Genomic DNA, 17,212 nt, shown 5'->3' with positions numbered 1-17,212 from the left:
AAAACAGTTTGGCAATTTCCAATAAAACTAAACAGATACTCAAAATACCATCCAGCAATCCTGTTCCAAGACACTTCACAAATGAAATAAAAATATGTTCACACAAAACCCTCTAGGCAAATATTTCTATAGCAGCTGTATTTGTAATAGCCAAAAACCCAAATGTCCTTTGGTGAATGGATGGATGAATGAGCTGCAGTATACACACACAACTGAATACTACTCATCAATAAATAGAAACTCAAACACACAACATGGATAAATCTCAAAAATATTACACTAGGTGAAAAAAGCCACTCAAAAGGTTACATAATGTATGCTTCATTTAAATGATATTCTCGGGGCATTTGAGTGGCTCAGTTGGTTAAGCATCTGCCTTAGACTCAGGTCAAGATCTCAGGGTTCTGGGATCGAACCCTGTATCCAGTTCCTGGCTCCTCAGGGAGCCTGGTTCTCCCTCTCCCTCTGCCTGCCACTTCCCCTGCTTGTGAGCTTGCTCCTACTCTTTCTCAAATAAATAAAATCTTAAAAATATATAAATAAATGATATTCTCAAAGAGACAAACTATAGGTAGAAAAAAATCAGTGATTGCCAACAACTGGAAGTGGAAGAAGTGGTTTACTACAAAGTCAAGGTCAATTTTTGAGAGTGATCAAGCTGTTCCATACCTTGATTGAGGTGGTGGTGGTAGTCACATGACTATTTTCACTTGTCAAAACTCCCAGAACTTTATGTTTTTTTTTTAAAAAAAAGGTGAATTTAACTGTATGTAAACTACACATTACCATACAAACACTAATCAAAGCAAAACTGGAACAGCTCTATTATCATCAGACAAAGCTGACTTCAAATAAGGAATATTATCAGGAATAGAAGAGAGACATTCCATAATGATAAAAGAGCCAATTCACCAAGAACTCAAACAACCCTAAATGTTTTTGCATCCAACAACAGATCTTTAAAATACAAAAGTAAAAATTGATAGTTTTTTTTTTAAGATTTTATTTGTCAGAGAGAGTGAGCACAAGCAGACAGAGTGGCAGGCAGAGGCAGAGGGAGAAGCAGGCTCCCTGCTGAGCAAGGAGCCTGATGTGGGACTCGATCCCAGGACACTGGGATCATGATCTGAGTCAAAGGCAGCCGCTTAACCAACTGAGCCACCCAGGCATCCCAGAAATTGATAGATCTTTAAGTAGAAACAGACAAACCCATAATTACATGTGCCTACTTCAACACTTTTCTCTCATTAAGGGTTATCAGTATCTTCTCGATAAGGATATTAATATCTGTATCAATAAGTACAAAGATGAACAACATTATCAAACAACTTGACCTGACATTTATAGATTACCCCATCCAACAGAACAATACACCTTTTTTTCAAAGCACATGGAATATTCACCAACATAGACCACATTCTGGGCCATAAAACAAATCATATAAAGTATGTTTTTTAACTATAACTAGAATTAAAATAAACTAGACTCAGTGGGTTAAGCCGCTGCCTTCGGCTCGGGTCATGATCTCAGGGTCCTGGGATCGAGGCCCGCATCGGGCTCTCTGCTCAGCAGGAAGCCTGCTTCCCTCTCTCTCTCTGCCTGCCTCTCCATCTACTTGTGATTTCTCTCTGTCCAATAAATAAATAAAATCTTTAAAAAAAATAAAAAATAAAAAATAAACTAGAAACCAGTAACAACAAAAAAGAAATATCTGGAAAAACCCCATATTTAGGGAAATTAATCAATACTTTTCTTAATTGTACATGGGTTAAAGGGGAACACAAAGGAAATTTTAAAATATTTAGAAGTTTATAAAAGTCAAAACATTTGAAATGTATATGAACCAGTTAAACAGTGTTTAGAAGGAAATATAAAGCACTAAATGCTTACAACAGAAAAGAAGATCCCAAACCAATAATCTAAGTTTCTACCTTAAGAAACTGCGGAAAGAAAAAAGAAACTGCAAATTAAACACAGTATTAGATAAGAGCAGACATCAATGAAATTGAAACAGAAAAGAGAGAAGAAAAAATAAAATCAAAAGTTGTTGTTTGAAAAGATCAGTAAAGTGGATAAACCTCTAACCAAGCTGACCAAGAAAAAAAAGACAGTAGACATAAACATCAAAATCAGGAACAGAGGGACTACCACAACACATCCTAAAAGGAAGGTCTAAAAAGACATTAAAAGAAAAATACAGGAGTATCATGACCTTTATGCCAATAAATTTGGTACCTGAGATGAAATGGACAAAATTTCTTTGAAAGAAAAACATTACCAAATCTCTCCCTGAAGAAATACATATAATCTGGGGCACCTGGGTGGTTCAGTGGGTTAAGCCTCTGCCTTCGGCTTAGGTCATGGTCTCGGGGTCCTGGGATCCAACCCTGCATTGGGCTTTCTGCTCAGCAGGGAGCCTGCTTCCCTTCCTCTCTCTCTGCCTGCCTCTCTACCTATTTGTGATCTCTGTCAAATAAATAAATAAAATCTTTAAAAAAAATACATACAATCTGAATAGCCCCGTATCTATTAAAGAAACTGAGTTTGGGGCGCCTGGGTGGCTCAGTGGGTTAAAGCCTCTGCCTTCGGCTCAGGTCATGATCCCAGGGTCCTGGGATTGAGCCCCACATCCGGCTCTCTGCTCAGCACGGAGCCTGCTTCCCCCTCTCTCTCTCTGCCTGCCTCTCTGCCTACTTGTGATCTGTCTCTCTGTCAAATAAATAAATAAAATCTTAAAAAAAAAAAAAGAAACTGAGTTTGTACTTAAATGTCTTCCAACAAAGAGGAAATCCAGACATAGACTACTTCACTGTCACACTCTAGCAAACATTTAAGACACAACACCAATTCTATACGAAGTCTTCCAGGAAAGAGAAGAGGGAATAGCTCCCAACTTGTTTTGAGGCCAGCATAACCCTGATACCATAAAAAGACAAAATCATTGCAAAAAAAAAAAAGAACAATAATAACAAAGACCAACAGCCCTCATGAACAGAGCAAAAGTCCTTAACAAAAATTAGCAAATTGAATCTAGTAACATGTAAAAAGGTTAATACATCATGACCATGTGGGGTTTACCCCAGGAATTCAAAAGCCAGCACAACATTCCAAAGAGTGAATGTAATTCACCATTCTGACAGATAAAATCTTGGGCTGTGGAACCCAGAAAATTAAGGAAGGTTAAGAGGTATACCCTTGATATTTTAGGTGCCTGTGACACTTCTCTGCACAACTCCAAAGGTGTCATTTACACTGTAGTCATTGTATTCTACATGAATGATATCCTTCGAACTGTAAAATGTAGTGGTATTGCAAATGTGTAAAATGGGTGACCAAAAGGCAATTAGACTCTGTGCTAATTAATTAGACTCTGTGCTAAAAGAAATAAAAGATCCAGATGAAGAGATTATTACCTTCCAGACATTCCACTTGGTCTTGTTCACACCTGAAATATTCTATTTAGTCCTGACCTTTATACTTCCAGGGGGAACAATGAATTTCACCAGAGAACCAAAGCAATAATAGCAAAGAGTTCTAGACATTTCATACAAAAAGAGTTGAAAAAACTGGAAGGCAAACACTACACTTCAATAATTTGCTTATATCTTCTATGTCCTGAAGTCTGCCAATCCCTGAGGGCAGAATCCATGCCCTATTTATCTCTTTGTATTCCCGACACCTATCACTGGTCCTGGAACTGGTAAGTACTCATGTATGAAGATTCAAGAACAGGAAAAACCAAATTTTAATCACAGAAATCAGAAAGTGGGAAGAAAGGATTAGATGGGGCACTACAGCACTGTTACTTCCTTTTTTTTTTTAATAATTTTTTTAATTAACATATAATGTACTATTAGCCCCAGGGATACAGGTCTGTAAATTGTCAGGGTTACACACCTCACAGGACTCACCATAGCACATACCCTCCCCAATGTCCATAACCCAACCACCCTCTCTCCCTCCCCTCCCCTGCCAGCAACCCTCAGTTTGTTTTGTGAGATTAAGAGTCTCTTAGGTTTGTTTCCCTCCCAATCCCATCTTGTTTCATTTATTCTTTTCCTACCCTCCCAAGCCCCCCACACTGCCTCTCAACTAGCACTGTTACTTCTTATAGCATAACGTGTCAAATGTGACCCTTTACCCCATAGCTATCAGCTTTGTATCTCATTAGCCTGAGTTGGGGACAGGCCAATTTTTTACTGGTATATACTAATTAGAGCTCTCCTGGACTGGGAGTCAGTCAAACCATGGAGTTTGACTCTGGAGGAAGATGGAAAGAACACTGGAGAAACAATCATAAAACTCACTAGCCCCTAGCTACCTAATAGCCAAATACATCAGCATTTAAACGGAATGAGAAACATCACAGCAAGATGGTTCTCATGTCCAGAAATGATGTAAAAAATATTAGCAACTATGTTAGATATTATAAGAAACACCTAAGCTTCACAAATAATCTAAATTATAGATGTAATGCTCTTTCAATGAAAGAAGTATTTCTGAAAAACTCTGAAAACAAGTTCTGAAGGCAATCATATGTTCCAACAACTTTATAATTTCAGAGGAACAGAAATTCCCCAAGTAAGCTAAACAATTTACTGGCAAATGAAATTTAAAAATCTTAGCAGACAACAGGAAAACACATGCTGCAAAAGGATGTACTGCCTGTTAAACATAACTCATAATGCAGACAAGAACTACACCCATGACTCTGGATAAGTCATGCCCCTTCCCTCAGCCTTGGTTTCCTCATCTAGAAAATAATAGATACATGGGTAAATAATAAAATAGATGGTCTTTTCTGCTAAATAAAAAGATTGGGTATTTTCTAAGTTTGTTAGACATTAGACATGCTTATTAGACATCGATGGAATATCCAATATAGTACACTGCAATTTGATACAAGCCTTACTAAGACTTTACTATAAGCTAACAAATTAAGGAATCCTATTCCTTTAAATAAAATAGAACATATCTCTATCAGATTTTTAAATGCAGTTCTTCATAGTATATGCCCTTACCTAGTCTTCACAGACTCAATTTTCATAAAACCTCATACTTACTTAACATAGACATGAGATTATATGAGGTCTGATACGTACCATGGGAACTTCACAGTGTTTTTTTTCCACAAGAAGAAAATACATACTGACATAATAATAAAGGCCCATTTAAACATATTTACAGGCAAAATCAATCCCAAAATATCTAACAACTCCATAAAATAAGAGCATGGTGTGGAGGAATATTTAGACAATTACTGCTTTTCTCCAAAAGTCACATTTTTAAAAGCTCTAATGCATACACAACAAAGAATCAATAGAAATTCTGTGCAAATAGACACATACAATGAAACTGCATACCAACCTTTTTTTAGCCGGGGTTTCCGAGATTCAGCAGATGCAGGAAAGGGAGTTCTCTGAAAACAGAGAAGTCTCTGTTAAACCATCGCCATAAATTTTGCTGACTTAAAAAAGCATTCAAATAATCATAATCAGTAGTTCTCCAATCATGCAATTAATCCATTAACTACACACAGGCACAATGAAAAATTAAAAATCATTTTTAATGTGGTTTAAAAAGCAAATGTCAAGTCATACATTTGCTATCCAAACTATTACTAATGTGTAATGCATACTTATAATATATACTTATGTGTAATATATAATTATACATATTTTTAAGGTTTTATTTATTTGAAAGAGAGCATGAGCGGGAGGAGGGAGAAGGTGAAGGAATCTCAAGCAAACTCTAGACAGAGTGAGGAGACTGATGTGGGGCTTGATCCCATGACCCCAAGCTCATGATCCAAGCAGAAACCAAGAATCAGACATTTAACCAACTGAGCCACCTAGACACCCTGTGTAATATATAATTATAATGCATAAAATGTGCACAAATAAATGTACTAAGTTCTTAGGCACTGCATATTACCATTATACTTAATGCTATACATCTTAACAACCAAACCAAAAAAGTAGTAACTTTGATAAAAAGAAGTTTATGAGGTCATCTATACAGAAATTACCTAGCAGTCAACTCAAGGAGTTGGGTTGCTGTTTGTTTTTTAAGATTTACTTAAGTTTTAAAAAAAAATAAAAAAAAATAAAAAAAATAAAAAAGATTTACTTAATTCAGAGAGGGAGAGAGCAAGTATGAGCAAGGGGGAGGGGCAACGGGAGAGGGAGAGAGAATCCTCAAGCAGACTCCCTGCTAAGCATGTAGCCTGATGCAGGGATTGATCCCAGGACCCTGAGATCATGACCTGAGCTGAAATCAGAGTTGGCTGCTTAACCAAATGAGTCACTCAGCGCCCCTAAGAGGGAGTTTTTTTTTTTAAAGGGACATTACTGAATATAGTAAATACTATCTTATGCTCTAACTTTTTTTTTTTTTTTAAAGATTTTATTTATTTATTTGACAGAGAGAGATTACAAGCAGGCAGAGAGGCAGGCAGAGAGAGAGAGGAGGAAGCAGGCTCCCTGCTGAGCAGAGAGCCCGATGCGGGACTCGATCCCAGGACCCTGAGATCATGACCTGAGCCGAAGGCAGCGGCTTAACCCACTGAGCCACCCAGGCGCCCTAACTTTGCAGGAAATCTTCAAATGGATTTTTCTTATAACTACTTCCTATGTTACTTATGATATGGTAAGATATAAGCAAAAATAATGGTTGAAAATTTCCAGAAGTAATGAGAGACACTAATCTTTAGATTCAGAATGCTCAACCAATCCTGACCAGGTTAAATGAAAATAAACCCACACTTGCATTTTCACAAGGACCTGCAACCACAGACAAAAAGTTCTTAAAAGCATCCAAGAAAAAAAAAAAAAAAGTATCACCAGATGAGCTATACAGAAAAGACAATTAGACTGACAGCTGGGATCTCAACAACTGAAAATGGTAAATAATATCACATAAAGACATGATAAGAAAAATCACTCCCATGTCTCAGGTGCTAAGTAAAATGAATGTTAATCTAAACACAAGGTCAGCGAACTATGGCCTGCAGGTCAAACAAATTCAGCCCATTTTTATATGACCAACAAACTAAGAATGTCTTTTACATTTTTTTAAAAAGATTTTATTTATTTACTTATTTACTTATTTATTTAGAGAGAGAGAGCGAGTGAGTGAGCATGCATACTTGTGTGAGCAGGCAAGGGCACGGGGGAAAGAATCTGAAGTAGACCAGGGAGCCTGATGCAGGGCTCAACCCCATGAGCATGAGATCATGACCTGAGTCAAAACCAAGAGTCAGACACTCAAACAATAGGGCTACAGAGGCATCCGTGTTTTTACATTTTTAATGGTTTTTACATTTTTTAATATTTTTTAACTCCTGAAAATTGTATAAAATTCAAATTTAAGTGTCTAAAATAAAATTTTATCAGAACACCGTCACATACACGTTTATTTATTGTCGATGGTTGTTTCCACACTACAACTGCATAGCTGAGTTACTTGCGACAGAGACTGGCTCACAAAGCCCAAAATATTTATTACTGGCCCTTTTAAAAAGTGGTTTGCCAACCTCAGATCTAAACTCTTACATCTATCAAAACTAACTTTCACAGCACCTGGCTGGCTCAGTTGGAAGAGAATGTGACTCTTGATCTCAGTGTTTTAAGTCTGAGCCCCATGCTGCGTGTAGAGATTACTTAAAGAAAAAAAAAAAAACTTAAAAAAAAATGTTGTTTAAATAAACTTTTTAAAGGATACACATTAGGAAAAAGGAAAAGAACCCCAGGGGCGCCTAGTTGGCTCAGTCATTAGGTGTCTGCCTTCGCATCAGGTCATGATCCCAGGGTCCTGGGATCAATCCCTGCATCAGGCTCCCTGCTCCACGGGAAGCCTGTTCTCCCTCTCCCACTCCCCCTTTTTGTGTTCCCTCTCTCACGGTGTCTGTCAGAAAAATAAATAAAATCTTAAAAAAAAAAAAAAAGAAGAAGAAGAAGAACCCCAGAATGAAGGAGTGGAATGAGCAAAGGAACTGGTAAAATATGGAAGTATTCTAAACACTCACTGACTAAATAATACAAAAGTGTAATTTGTGGTGTTGAGAAACACAAAAACTACAAAACTGAACAACAGTTGCATGAACTGGCAGAAGGCAAAGGGTAATAAAGCATTTGATAATCCCTACATTACTGAATTTTAAATTTGAACTTTCAGTTCAATATGTAATATTAAAAATTATATATAAGTTACAGGTAATTAAATGAGAAGAGGAGAGAGAAAAAAGAAACTCAGCAAAAAAGAAAAAAAGAAGGCAAGAAAAGAAGGAGAAAAGAATCAAATTCTCCAGTTAAATTATCAGGATAGATGTTTTTAAAAATCTAGACGTATGCTATTTATATAAAGACATATCTAAAACAGAAAAGCAAAGTAAATGATAGAAAAATTTACACCAGGAAAACAGAAACAAAAAGAAAACTAAAGTAGCAATATTAACATTAAACAAAACAGACTTCAAGAGACAAAGCTTTATAAGGGAAATTAAAATGAATTAAGATAGACGACTAAAATGAACAAGGCAAATTTTAAAAAGCTCTAGAGAAAATATAGGCTAGGGAAAGATTACTTCAGGAAGATATAAAAGCACAAACCAATTGAGAAAAGATCTAAATACTCAACTACATTAAAATTAAGAACTTCTGTTCCAAAAAGGAAGGGAAGACAGAAAACTAAGAGCAGATATTTGCAATACAAAACCAAAAAAAAAGAAAGAAAAAAAAAAGATAAGGATGAACAGCCAGAAACTGTAACTACAAAACAAAAAATAAAAAGAAAATAAGAAAAATATCGAAGTAGAAAAATAAGCAAAACATGGGGCTCCTGGGTGGCTCAGTAAGTGTCTGCCTTAGGCTCAGATCATGATCCCAGGGTCCTGGGATGGAGCCCCACATCAGGCTTCCTGCTCAACCGGGAGTCTGCTCCTCCCTCTCCCTCTATCCCTCCCTCTTCTTCTGTCCCTCCCCCCCACCCCTCCTGTTCTCCCCTCACTAGCTCTGCTCTCTCAAATAAATAAGTAAAAATTCTTAAAAAAAGAAAAAGAAGAAGAAAGAAAAAGCAAAATACATGAATCAGGCATTGAACAAAAAAGGAAAAGGGGCAACCACTACTGCCTCCACCCCATTAATAATCAGGTAAATGTCAGTTAAAATAACATTAAGACTTGGGATGCCTGGGTGGCTGTCGGTTAAGTGACTGCCCTCAGCTCAGGTCAGGATCCATGTCCTGGGATCAAGCGGTGCTCAGCTGGGAACCCGCTTCTCCCTCTCCCTCTGCCTGCCACTCCCCCTCTGCTTGCACTATCTCTGTCAAATAAAGAAATAAAAACTTTTTTTAAAAAAGTCTCAAAAAAAATTAGGGGCACCTGGGTGGCTCAGTCATTGGGCGTCTGCCTTCGGCTTGGTTCATGATCCCAGAGCCCTAGGACTGAGCCCCGCATGGGGCTCCCTGCTCAGCGGGAGGCCTGCTTCTCCCTCTCCCTCTGTCGCTGCTTCTGTTCCCTCTTTCACTGTGTCTCTGTCAAATAAATAAATAAATAAAATCTTTAATTAAAAAAAAAATCACCCAATAAGTATTAGCAAGGTAACATGCCTGACAGACCCCTGCCATCATCTAAAGGCAAGTGACCTTGCAATAACCAAACTTTTTGTCTAGTATAACTTCCCTGTTCCACTCCTTTCTGCCTATGAAAGTCTTCCATTTTGTACAGAATGAATGCTGTAATCATTAATTCATTAAGTCACTAATTGATTAATTCATTAATCACGGAATAAAGCCAATAAGATCTTTAAAGTCTATTCAGTTAAATTTTGTTTTTTAACACTCCACTCCATATTTAGCTTTTTTAAAATGTATACCATCCCCATCAACATATATAGTGCTAACACTTTTTTTTTTAAGATTTTTAAAATTTATTTATTTAGCAGAAAGAGAGAGAGAGGGAACACAAGTAGAGGGAGTGAAGGAGGGAGAAGCAGGCTCCCCACTGAGCAGGGAGCCCAAAGTGGGGCTCCATCCCAAGACCCTGGGATCATGACCTGAGCTGAAGGCAGACAACGACTAAGCCACACAGGCATCCCCAGTTCTAATAACACTTTTTTATAGCTGCATAATAATTCTCAGAATGGAAGTATCAGAAGTCATCTATTACCCTATTAATGGGTATCACCTTGTCTCTGGCATTTTGTCATTATAAACAATATTGAAATGAATACCCTTGCACTATATGCCTATATTCTGCTTTTATTTCAGTGGGATACTGGTCTGTTGATTGACTGAATGAGACTGTTAGGCCCTTTTAATTTTATTACAAGATACCAGATCGCTTCCAAAAAGGGCAGAAATTCAAATCTCCCTGCAGCAGTAATGTGAAAAGCTGAAATTACTACAAATAAAACACTGCCAGCAATAAACTTGACAATAATGAAAACGAACAGCTTAACTTCAGGTTCAAGTGCTACAGTCATACTGAACAGCCATTCTCTTTAGAATGGAATTAGAATTTAGAATTAGATTCAAAAGTACTGGACAATTCTGCCATCAGAGAAATCAAGTTCATATTCTATTTATGATCATATCTGCAAGGAGCACTAGAGAATAAGCTCTATTTACAACACAGTGTTAGCAGTATAACTTACATTTCTGTAGGTGAACTATTTTCTTTCACATTTCTAATATCTAAAACCCAGTAACACTAATCATGCTATTTAATTTTTTTTTTTTTTTTTTTTTTAGTTTACAGCTTAAAAGTCTTTGCTTTGGGCCTCCTTCCCTGTATTCAGAATTGTATGATTACACCAAAAATAATCTGACTTCTCTGGACATGAAAAGAGAATAGAAAACAAAACCCACTGATAGACAGTATTGGCCTTGCTCCTTAACGGCCAAAACTAAGTTGTAAAACCGTCAGCCCAAAACTGCTATTTTGTCTCCTGTATTTCCAAGGTTGTTTTTCAAAGCAATACGTTCCAAATAGATAACTAATAAAATCATTCCTTTTTTTTTTTTAACAGAGATCACAAGTAGGCAGAGAGGCAGGCGGGGCGGCGCGGGGGGGTTGGCAGGGGACGCAGGCTCCCCGCTGAGCAGAGAGCTCCATGTGGGGGCTCGATCCCAAGAGCCTGAGATCAAGAATGGAGCCGAAGGTAGAGGCCCAACCCACTGAGCCACCCAGGTGCCCCTAATAAAGCCATTCTAACGAGTAGAACATGCTTTGAAACCGAACACTAAAGCAAAGCAGACACGTTTTCACACTTAAAACTTTACAGAAATTAGATCCAATTATAAATATACACTTCATAAATAACTACCACTGGGTTATCCCGAACTTATCTGGACTACTTTGTATTAGCAGTTCTGTGGAGTCTAATTAATGGCTAACTCAAGCTTCAGCTGAATCCCCAAACAGCCCCTTCCCAAACTAAATTACAACAGAGAAAACATGGTCCCGACCCACCGGCAGAAGGCAGTGACGCTCAAAGTTGCCAGGCTCTGTCACAGTCAACTCCCAATCCAGGGGATTAACACAAACTGTCTCTGCACAAACAGTAGTGCTTCCTTTCCAAAACTCGTGAGAAGGAAAAGAAAGGACTAGGAAAAGAGCCATTTCTGATGAAAATCTCCCTTTTTCGTCCAGCGCACCCCAAAAGGGACCACAAGCCCAGCACAGGCCCAGCGCAGCAAAGAAGTCCGCCTTACGCAGGCGGACCAGCTTCCAGGAGCGGGGCCGTGTCGCCCCGCGCACCCCGAGCGGCTCCAGAGTCCGCTCCGCATTCCTCACGGGACAACCGACCGCCAGCCTGCCTCGCCTCTCCGCTCCGCCCGGGGCAGCCCTACCCGGCCTGGCGGCCGGGACACTAAGGAGAACCTCTGCGCTCACCATCGCACGCCTCTCCTCAGCCATCTTGGCTCCGCTCCGCGCCCCCCCTCCCCCGCTTCGCGGCCGGAAGTTGCCGGTTTCCCAGACGACCAGGCAAACGGAAGTCGTGGAGCTGGGGTAGCTGGGAGGGGCCTGAGTGGGGAACTAAAGCGGTCGTTGGGTAGGACGCCCGGGGGGGTTTTCGGGAAACCTGGGCAGGCTGGGATGCAGCTTTACCCACGGCTTGACGCTGTTGGGCCGGGTGAGGGAATACAGAGGTTCTTTTCCTCTAGGGCAACCCCTGACCGCCCTGGGCACTGCTAGAGACGCTCGGGACAGCGCTGGCTGGAATGGCCAGACAGAGCTGAGAAGGCCTCGCAATCCTCCCGCCACTTTGCGTTTATTTCAGTCCTTCGGGGAGTCCTGGTCCCCTGCCCCTAGGGTAGAGAACCCCATTCTCGACTTAAACAAAAACCTCGTTTCTTAGCTTTCCCTGAGGTCTTCGCCTCATCAGGCTCCCAATCTCTACGCCAGAATTTGCAAATCCGCTGCGGGTGGGCTGCATGTGATGTTTTTATTGGAAATACTTAAAAACCAGGAGATTTCACAAGAAAGCCAGAAACCCGGCCTCGGGGCATATAAAGATACAATGGACTTCCACTCCCAAACGTCAGTAAAACAGATATGAAAAACTACTTGGACTGTCCATAGGTTCGCCATTTTGCCGCAATCCACTTCCTGACACACTTAAGCCGTTTTACGTTACCCATCTGGCCCCAGGTGTGGTGAGTTAAAAGCTTGGATTTTCCCGGTTGTGATCGTGGAGATAACAGGTGGGCTTTGGAGTCAAACATAAGTTCTGAACTTGACTACGGCATGACATGAGCCAGTCATTTCTTGAGCTTCATTCATTCTCGTACCTGGAACTAACGAGGTAGTGAACAAAACTAACAAGATCCCTGCACCCGACCTTAAAGCAGAGAGAGGAAATCAGTCATTAATAACATAAGCAAAATTTATGAAGAAGCAGTACACTAAATAAGAGATACAAATGACTGTTAAACATCGAAGTGTAACTTTGCAAGGAAGAAAAAACATGCAAATTAAAGTTTTCCAAGAGCTACTTTCCACCTCTTACATGGCAAAGAAAAAAATTTTCACTAACATAGTTGGAGGGAAACATGCATTTTTCATTTGTGGCTAGTGGGAATATGATTGATACAATGTCCATTAAGAGCAGTTTGGCAGTAACTACCCAAATTTAAAATGCATATAACCTTTAATGCCCTTATTTCAATTCTAGGAATTTATTCTGTAGGTATTTTGCAGGAAATGATTTAACATACAAAGTTATTCAATGAAGCATTGTTTGTAATAACCAAAGCCGAAAACAGCCCAATGCCTAATAATTGAGGTTAAAAATTTATGGTAAGTCCGTATTATCTAGTATGTGAAAAGAGGCAACTATTTACATATTGACATAGAAGAATTGTCAAGATACATTATTAACTGATAAAAAACAAGGTGCAGAAAAATGTATATAGTATCTGTGTTTATAAAGAGAAGGCAAAAAGTGAGGAATATTATGCACATAATTGTTTGTCTACTCAGAAAATATCTGTTAGATATCCAAAATGATAAAAGTGATTACTAGTAAGGAGAACAACTGGATAGTGGAGGAACAAGAAAGAGACTTTTTACTCTATACCTTGTGTACAATTTGAATTTTTTTACCAAGTGGATGTATTACCTATTCCAATCAGAGAAAATAAAATTAAATGAAAAGAACTAATAACTATATAATTAGAAGGTTGGTAAATGCTAATGGAGAAATACGGAGTAGAAAGAGCAAATAACAGGGAGATCCAATATAGACTTGTTTGGACAGAGTAGTTTCCCTGGATGAGATTTTTTAAAAATGAAATCTAGGGGATAAGGCATTAGCTTGGAGAACAAGGGATGAGGAAGTGAGCAGCCCTGGGAGAATCCTAAGGCAAAGGAAGAGTTTGTGCAAAGGCCCTGAGGATGGAAGAAGTTTGGCCAGTTTGCAGCACAAAAAGACCAGTGTGACTGGAAAGAAGAAAGGGGAAGGGAGTTGGTTGCAAGAGGTGGAGAGGTAGGAAAGACTAGTGGTGTAGATCCACAGAGCTCACGTGAGGGATTTTATTCTAAGGGCACTGGAAAGGCACTAGAGAGTTCTGAGCAAAAAGTGACATGGTCAGACTTAAAGAGTTTGTGTTAGGTGCATCCGGCTGGCTCAGAAGAGCATGTGACTCTTGTTCTTGGGGTCATTGAGCCCCACATTGAGCGTAGAAACACTAAAAAAAATAATAATAATAATAAACTTAGTAAAAATAAAGAGTTCATGTTAGCTAATGAATCAAGAGGGGGATAAGGACTGATAATCTAGGAGAGACCACATGATAGTGCAAACAAAAGACAATGAAATAGTTCATTTGACTAGAGTGAATGGATTCTCAAGGATGTAGAAGGCAAAACAAATTTCCTGTGCTATAGAATTGGATATGGGAGAATGAGAGGAGGGATAGATATCACAGGAAATGACCAGGTTTCTAACTTTAAAAGCAACTGGATGAAAAATAGTACAGTCAATTACTGAGATGGGAAGTCTTAGGGAAGATGTTGGTGGAAAACTCATAGGCACACTTCCCAATGTATAAAATCTCCCTGAAAGGGGTCCTGTGAGGACTACATGACATTCTTAATACCTGTGTTATTAAATAAATATATATTGTTACTATTGTATGTTTATATATCTCTCCTTGGATCCCAGATCTTAGGAAACAGATGGAGCACTTTTTGTGCAAGGGCCTTTTTTGTAAGAAAGTATGTTGATTTCTCAAATTAATAACTAAGCTTAATGTGCTTTAATTGTGTAATTAGGAACAAATTTCTCAAAAAAACATAGCATCTTCACAGGAAGATCCCAGAATTACATAGACACGATTCTTATATAATAAATGGGTCTTCATTTCCCTCAGAAATCTTCCCTGGATGTAATTTTGCTTATCAGGATCATTTCAGTCATACAGCTGGTTAAGGCATTCCAAACAAAATGACATTCGTCTTTTTCTCTCCCATGGTAGGGCTTAAGGAAGCAGGGGAAAGAAAGAGCTACACCCCCGAAAAAGAAAAGAAAAGAAGAAAGGAGGGAGGAAGGGGGGAGGGGGAAGGGTCTGTGCTAATAGGGTCTAACAGCCAGCTTTGTTCTGATGCCACCTGCTAGGCAACTCTAGCACAGCACCTTATGCCTCTTATGTGGTACTGGGCCTCCCAAAATTCATACCACCAACTCCTAAGGGTCAGCCAACACCTAGGAAACACTATAAAATAACGAGAAGCTCCAAGGACCTTCATGGAACATTTTAAATATACCCATTCCTGATACTACAGATATACTCAACAGTGAATGTGGGCAAAGGACTATACATTGCATTGTGAGAAAAAATACTGGCAACAACTCAAATCACCAGGGATTATTTACATAAACCAAAGTACATCCATACTAACACACGTTATACCCAGTAAAATACTTCAAGATGGTGAAATGGTTATATGAAAAAAAGTAAAGTAAAAAATATGGTATGCTTCTGTTTCTTAAAAACATAAGGTGGGGAGATATTCACATTTTGTAAATAGAATTAAGAAGAAATTGCAAGAAACTGATAATGATATTTGTCTCCGTACAGGAAGCAAAGAGGGCTATGGGAAATAGAATGGGAAGATGACTTACTTTTCATTGCTTACCATTGAATAAAATTTGACTTTTTATTATTCATTTACTTTTAATTTTATAAACTAGTTAATAAAATATGTAAATGAAACCACTTTGAAAATTCTCATTCCTAGAATTCACTTCTGATTTGGATCTTGAAAATCATAAGAGGATATAGTTCCTATCCTAGCAAACAAAGAAAAAGATCAGCTAGAAAATAAAAAATCTTTTAAAACCCATCAGAAAGATAAGGACATAAAGAAACATAAATGAACCAACCTGCAGAAAGTGCTACGTCCTTCAGAGGAGAGAAAGACCCATGGCTGTTCATACTCCTGGCTGAACTATGCTGGGAAGAGGAATCCACCATAGGGGAATAATGAGAAACCAGATGAAATTTAACAAAATTTTAACAGGTCCATATAGACTGGCATGACATTTGCAACAGGAGGACCCAAATCCACAGAATGGGGTCTGCACCCATTCACCAATCTTATCTCTTGGATCTTAACCAGGTACGGGGAGATAATAGATGAAAAGTGGGAGTGGGGTAGAAGAGTTGAGACAGATCAGTCCTGCCAGAGAGGTTAAGTGGAGCCTCTCGCAAGTGCAAGAGACCCTTTAAAAATGAGGGCACAAAGGAGGAACACTAAGAAATCCATCAGAGGTACTCTTGAGGGTTAAGAGTGGGGCAGGAGAGCTGAGAGACTTGTCCCCAAAGCATTGTGGGCATTATTCCTTAAAGGCTAGTGTAGGGCACATACAGGAACTGAGAAAAATACCTTCCATACCCCATTCCAGTGACCAAAAAACCTGGTGGCTAGGTCAGTTTTTCACATTGAGACTTCTCACCTTTCCAAAGACTGATGGCTTTGCTGAGAAGCTAAGTCAGATTTCTGGAATCTTGCCAACGTCCCAAACCCAGGGCTTACTGAAGGGAAAGTGCTGATTCTGCCTTCAAAATATTTAAAACTAATGGTGGATTGAATTAAAATAAAGCCACAATTAAGCCCAGACCTAGGTTAACTGAGCCACTACTCAAGTTGGTTGAAAGAAAAATGGGCATGCCCCATTTTGAAGATCAGATCCAATTTCTATTTTTTATGCAAAATGTCCAGCATGCAATCAAATCAAAGGCATGTGAAAAGCAAGAAAATAAGATCTATGGTAATGGAGGAAAGGTTCGATAGAAGCAGAATTATAGACAACCTAAAGATCAGGATCTTTAAAATATCTCTGGTTAGAATGTTAAAAAAGTCTGGTGGAGGCCAAATACTGGAATCAATAGATAAGATAGGGTTTTTTAAATGGTGATGATGAAAATGCTTTAAAAAATCTAGTGGAAATGTGGACAATGTTCATGAAGAAAGGGGAAATTTTAGCAGATACATGTTAACTACACAAATATAATGAAGTGCTAGAAATTAAAAATACAATATCGGAGTGCCTGGCTGGCTCAGTCAATGAAACCTGTGACTCTTGATTTCAGGATTGTGAGTTCAAGCCTCACACTGGATGTAGAGTTTACTTTAAAAAAAGTTTATTGAAAAAAGAAAAAGGAAGGGACGCCTGGGTGGCTCAGTTGGTTAAGCAGCTGCCTTCGG

At 38.8% G+C, this 17,212-nt stretch overlaps 1 protein-coding gene across 1 annotated transcript in view; it reads right to left on the bottom strand.

The window, feature by feature from the left end:
* Positions 1-11,931, bottom strand: part of BBS4 (Bardet-Biedl syndrome 4) — a 51,294-nt gene extending 39,363 nt beyond the window's left edge. Inside the window, exons 1-2 of the mRNA XM_044231969.1 lie at positions 11,894-11,931; positions 5,368-5,419 (exon numbers count right to left, since the gene is read on the bottom strand). Of these exons, the coding sequence (XP_044087904.1) occupies positions 5,368-5,419; positions 11,894-11,917 (76 nt within the window). The 5' untranslated portion in view covers positions 11,918-11,931. The remainder of the gene's footprint in view (positions 1-5,367; positions 5,420-11,893) is intronic.
* Between the last annotated feature and the right edge of the window lie 5,281 nt (positions 11,932-17,212).

Source organism: Neovison vison, chromosome 13 (genome assembly GCF_020171115.1).
Source record: "Neovison vison isolate M4711 chromosome 13, ASM_NN_V1, whole genome shotgun sequence".
Lineage (NCBI taxonomy): Eukaryota > Metazoa > Chordata > Mammalia > Carnivora > Mustelidae > Neogale > Neogale vison.
Note: the sequence above shows the minus strand (reverse complement) of the source record. Positions and strands in the feature narration are given on the sequence as shown.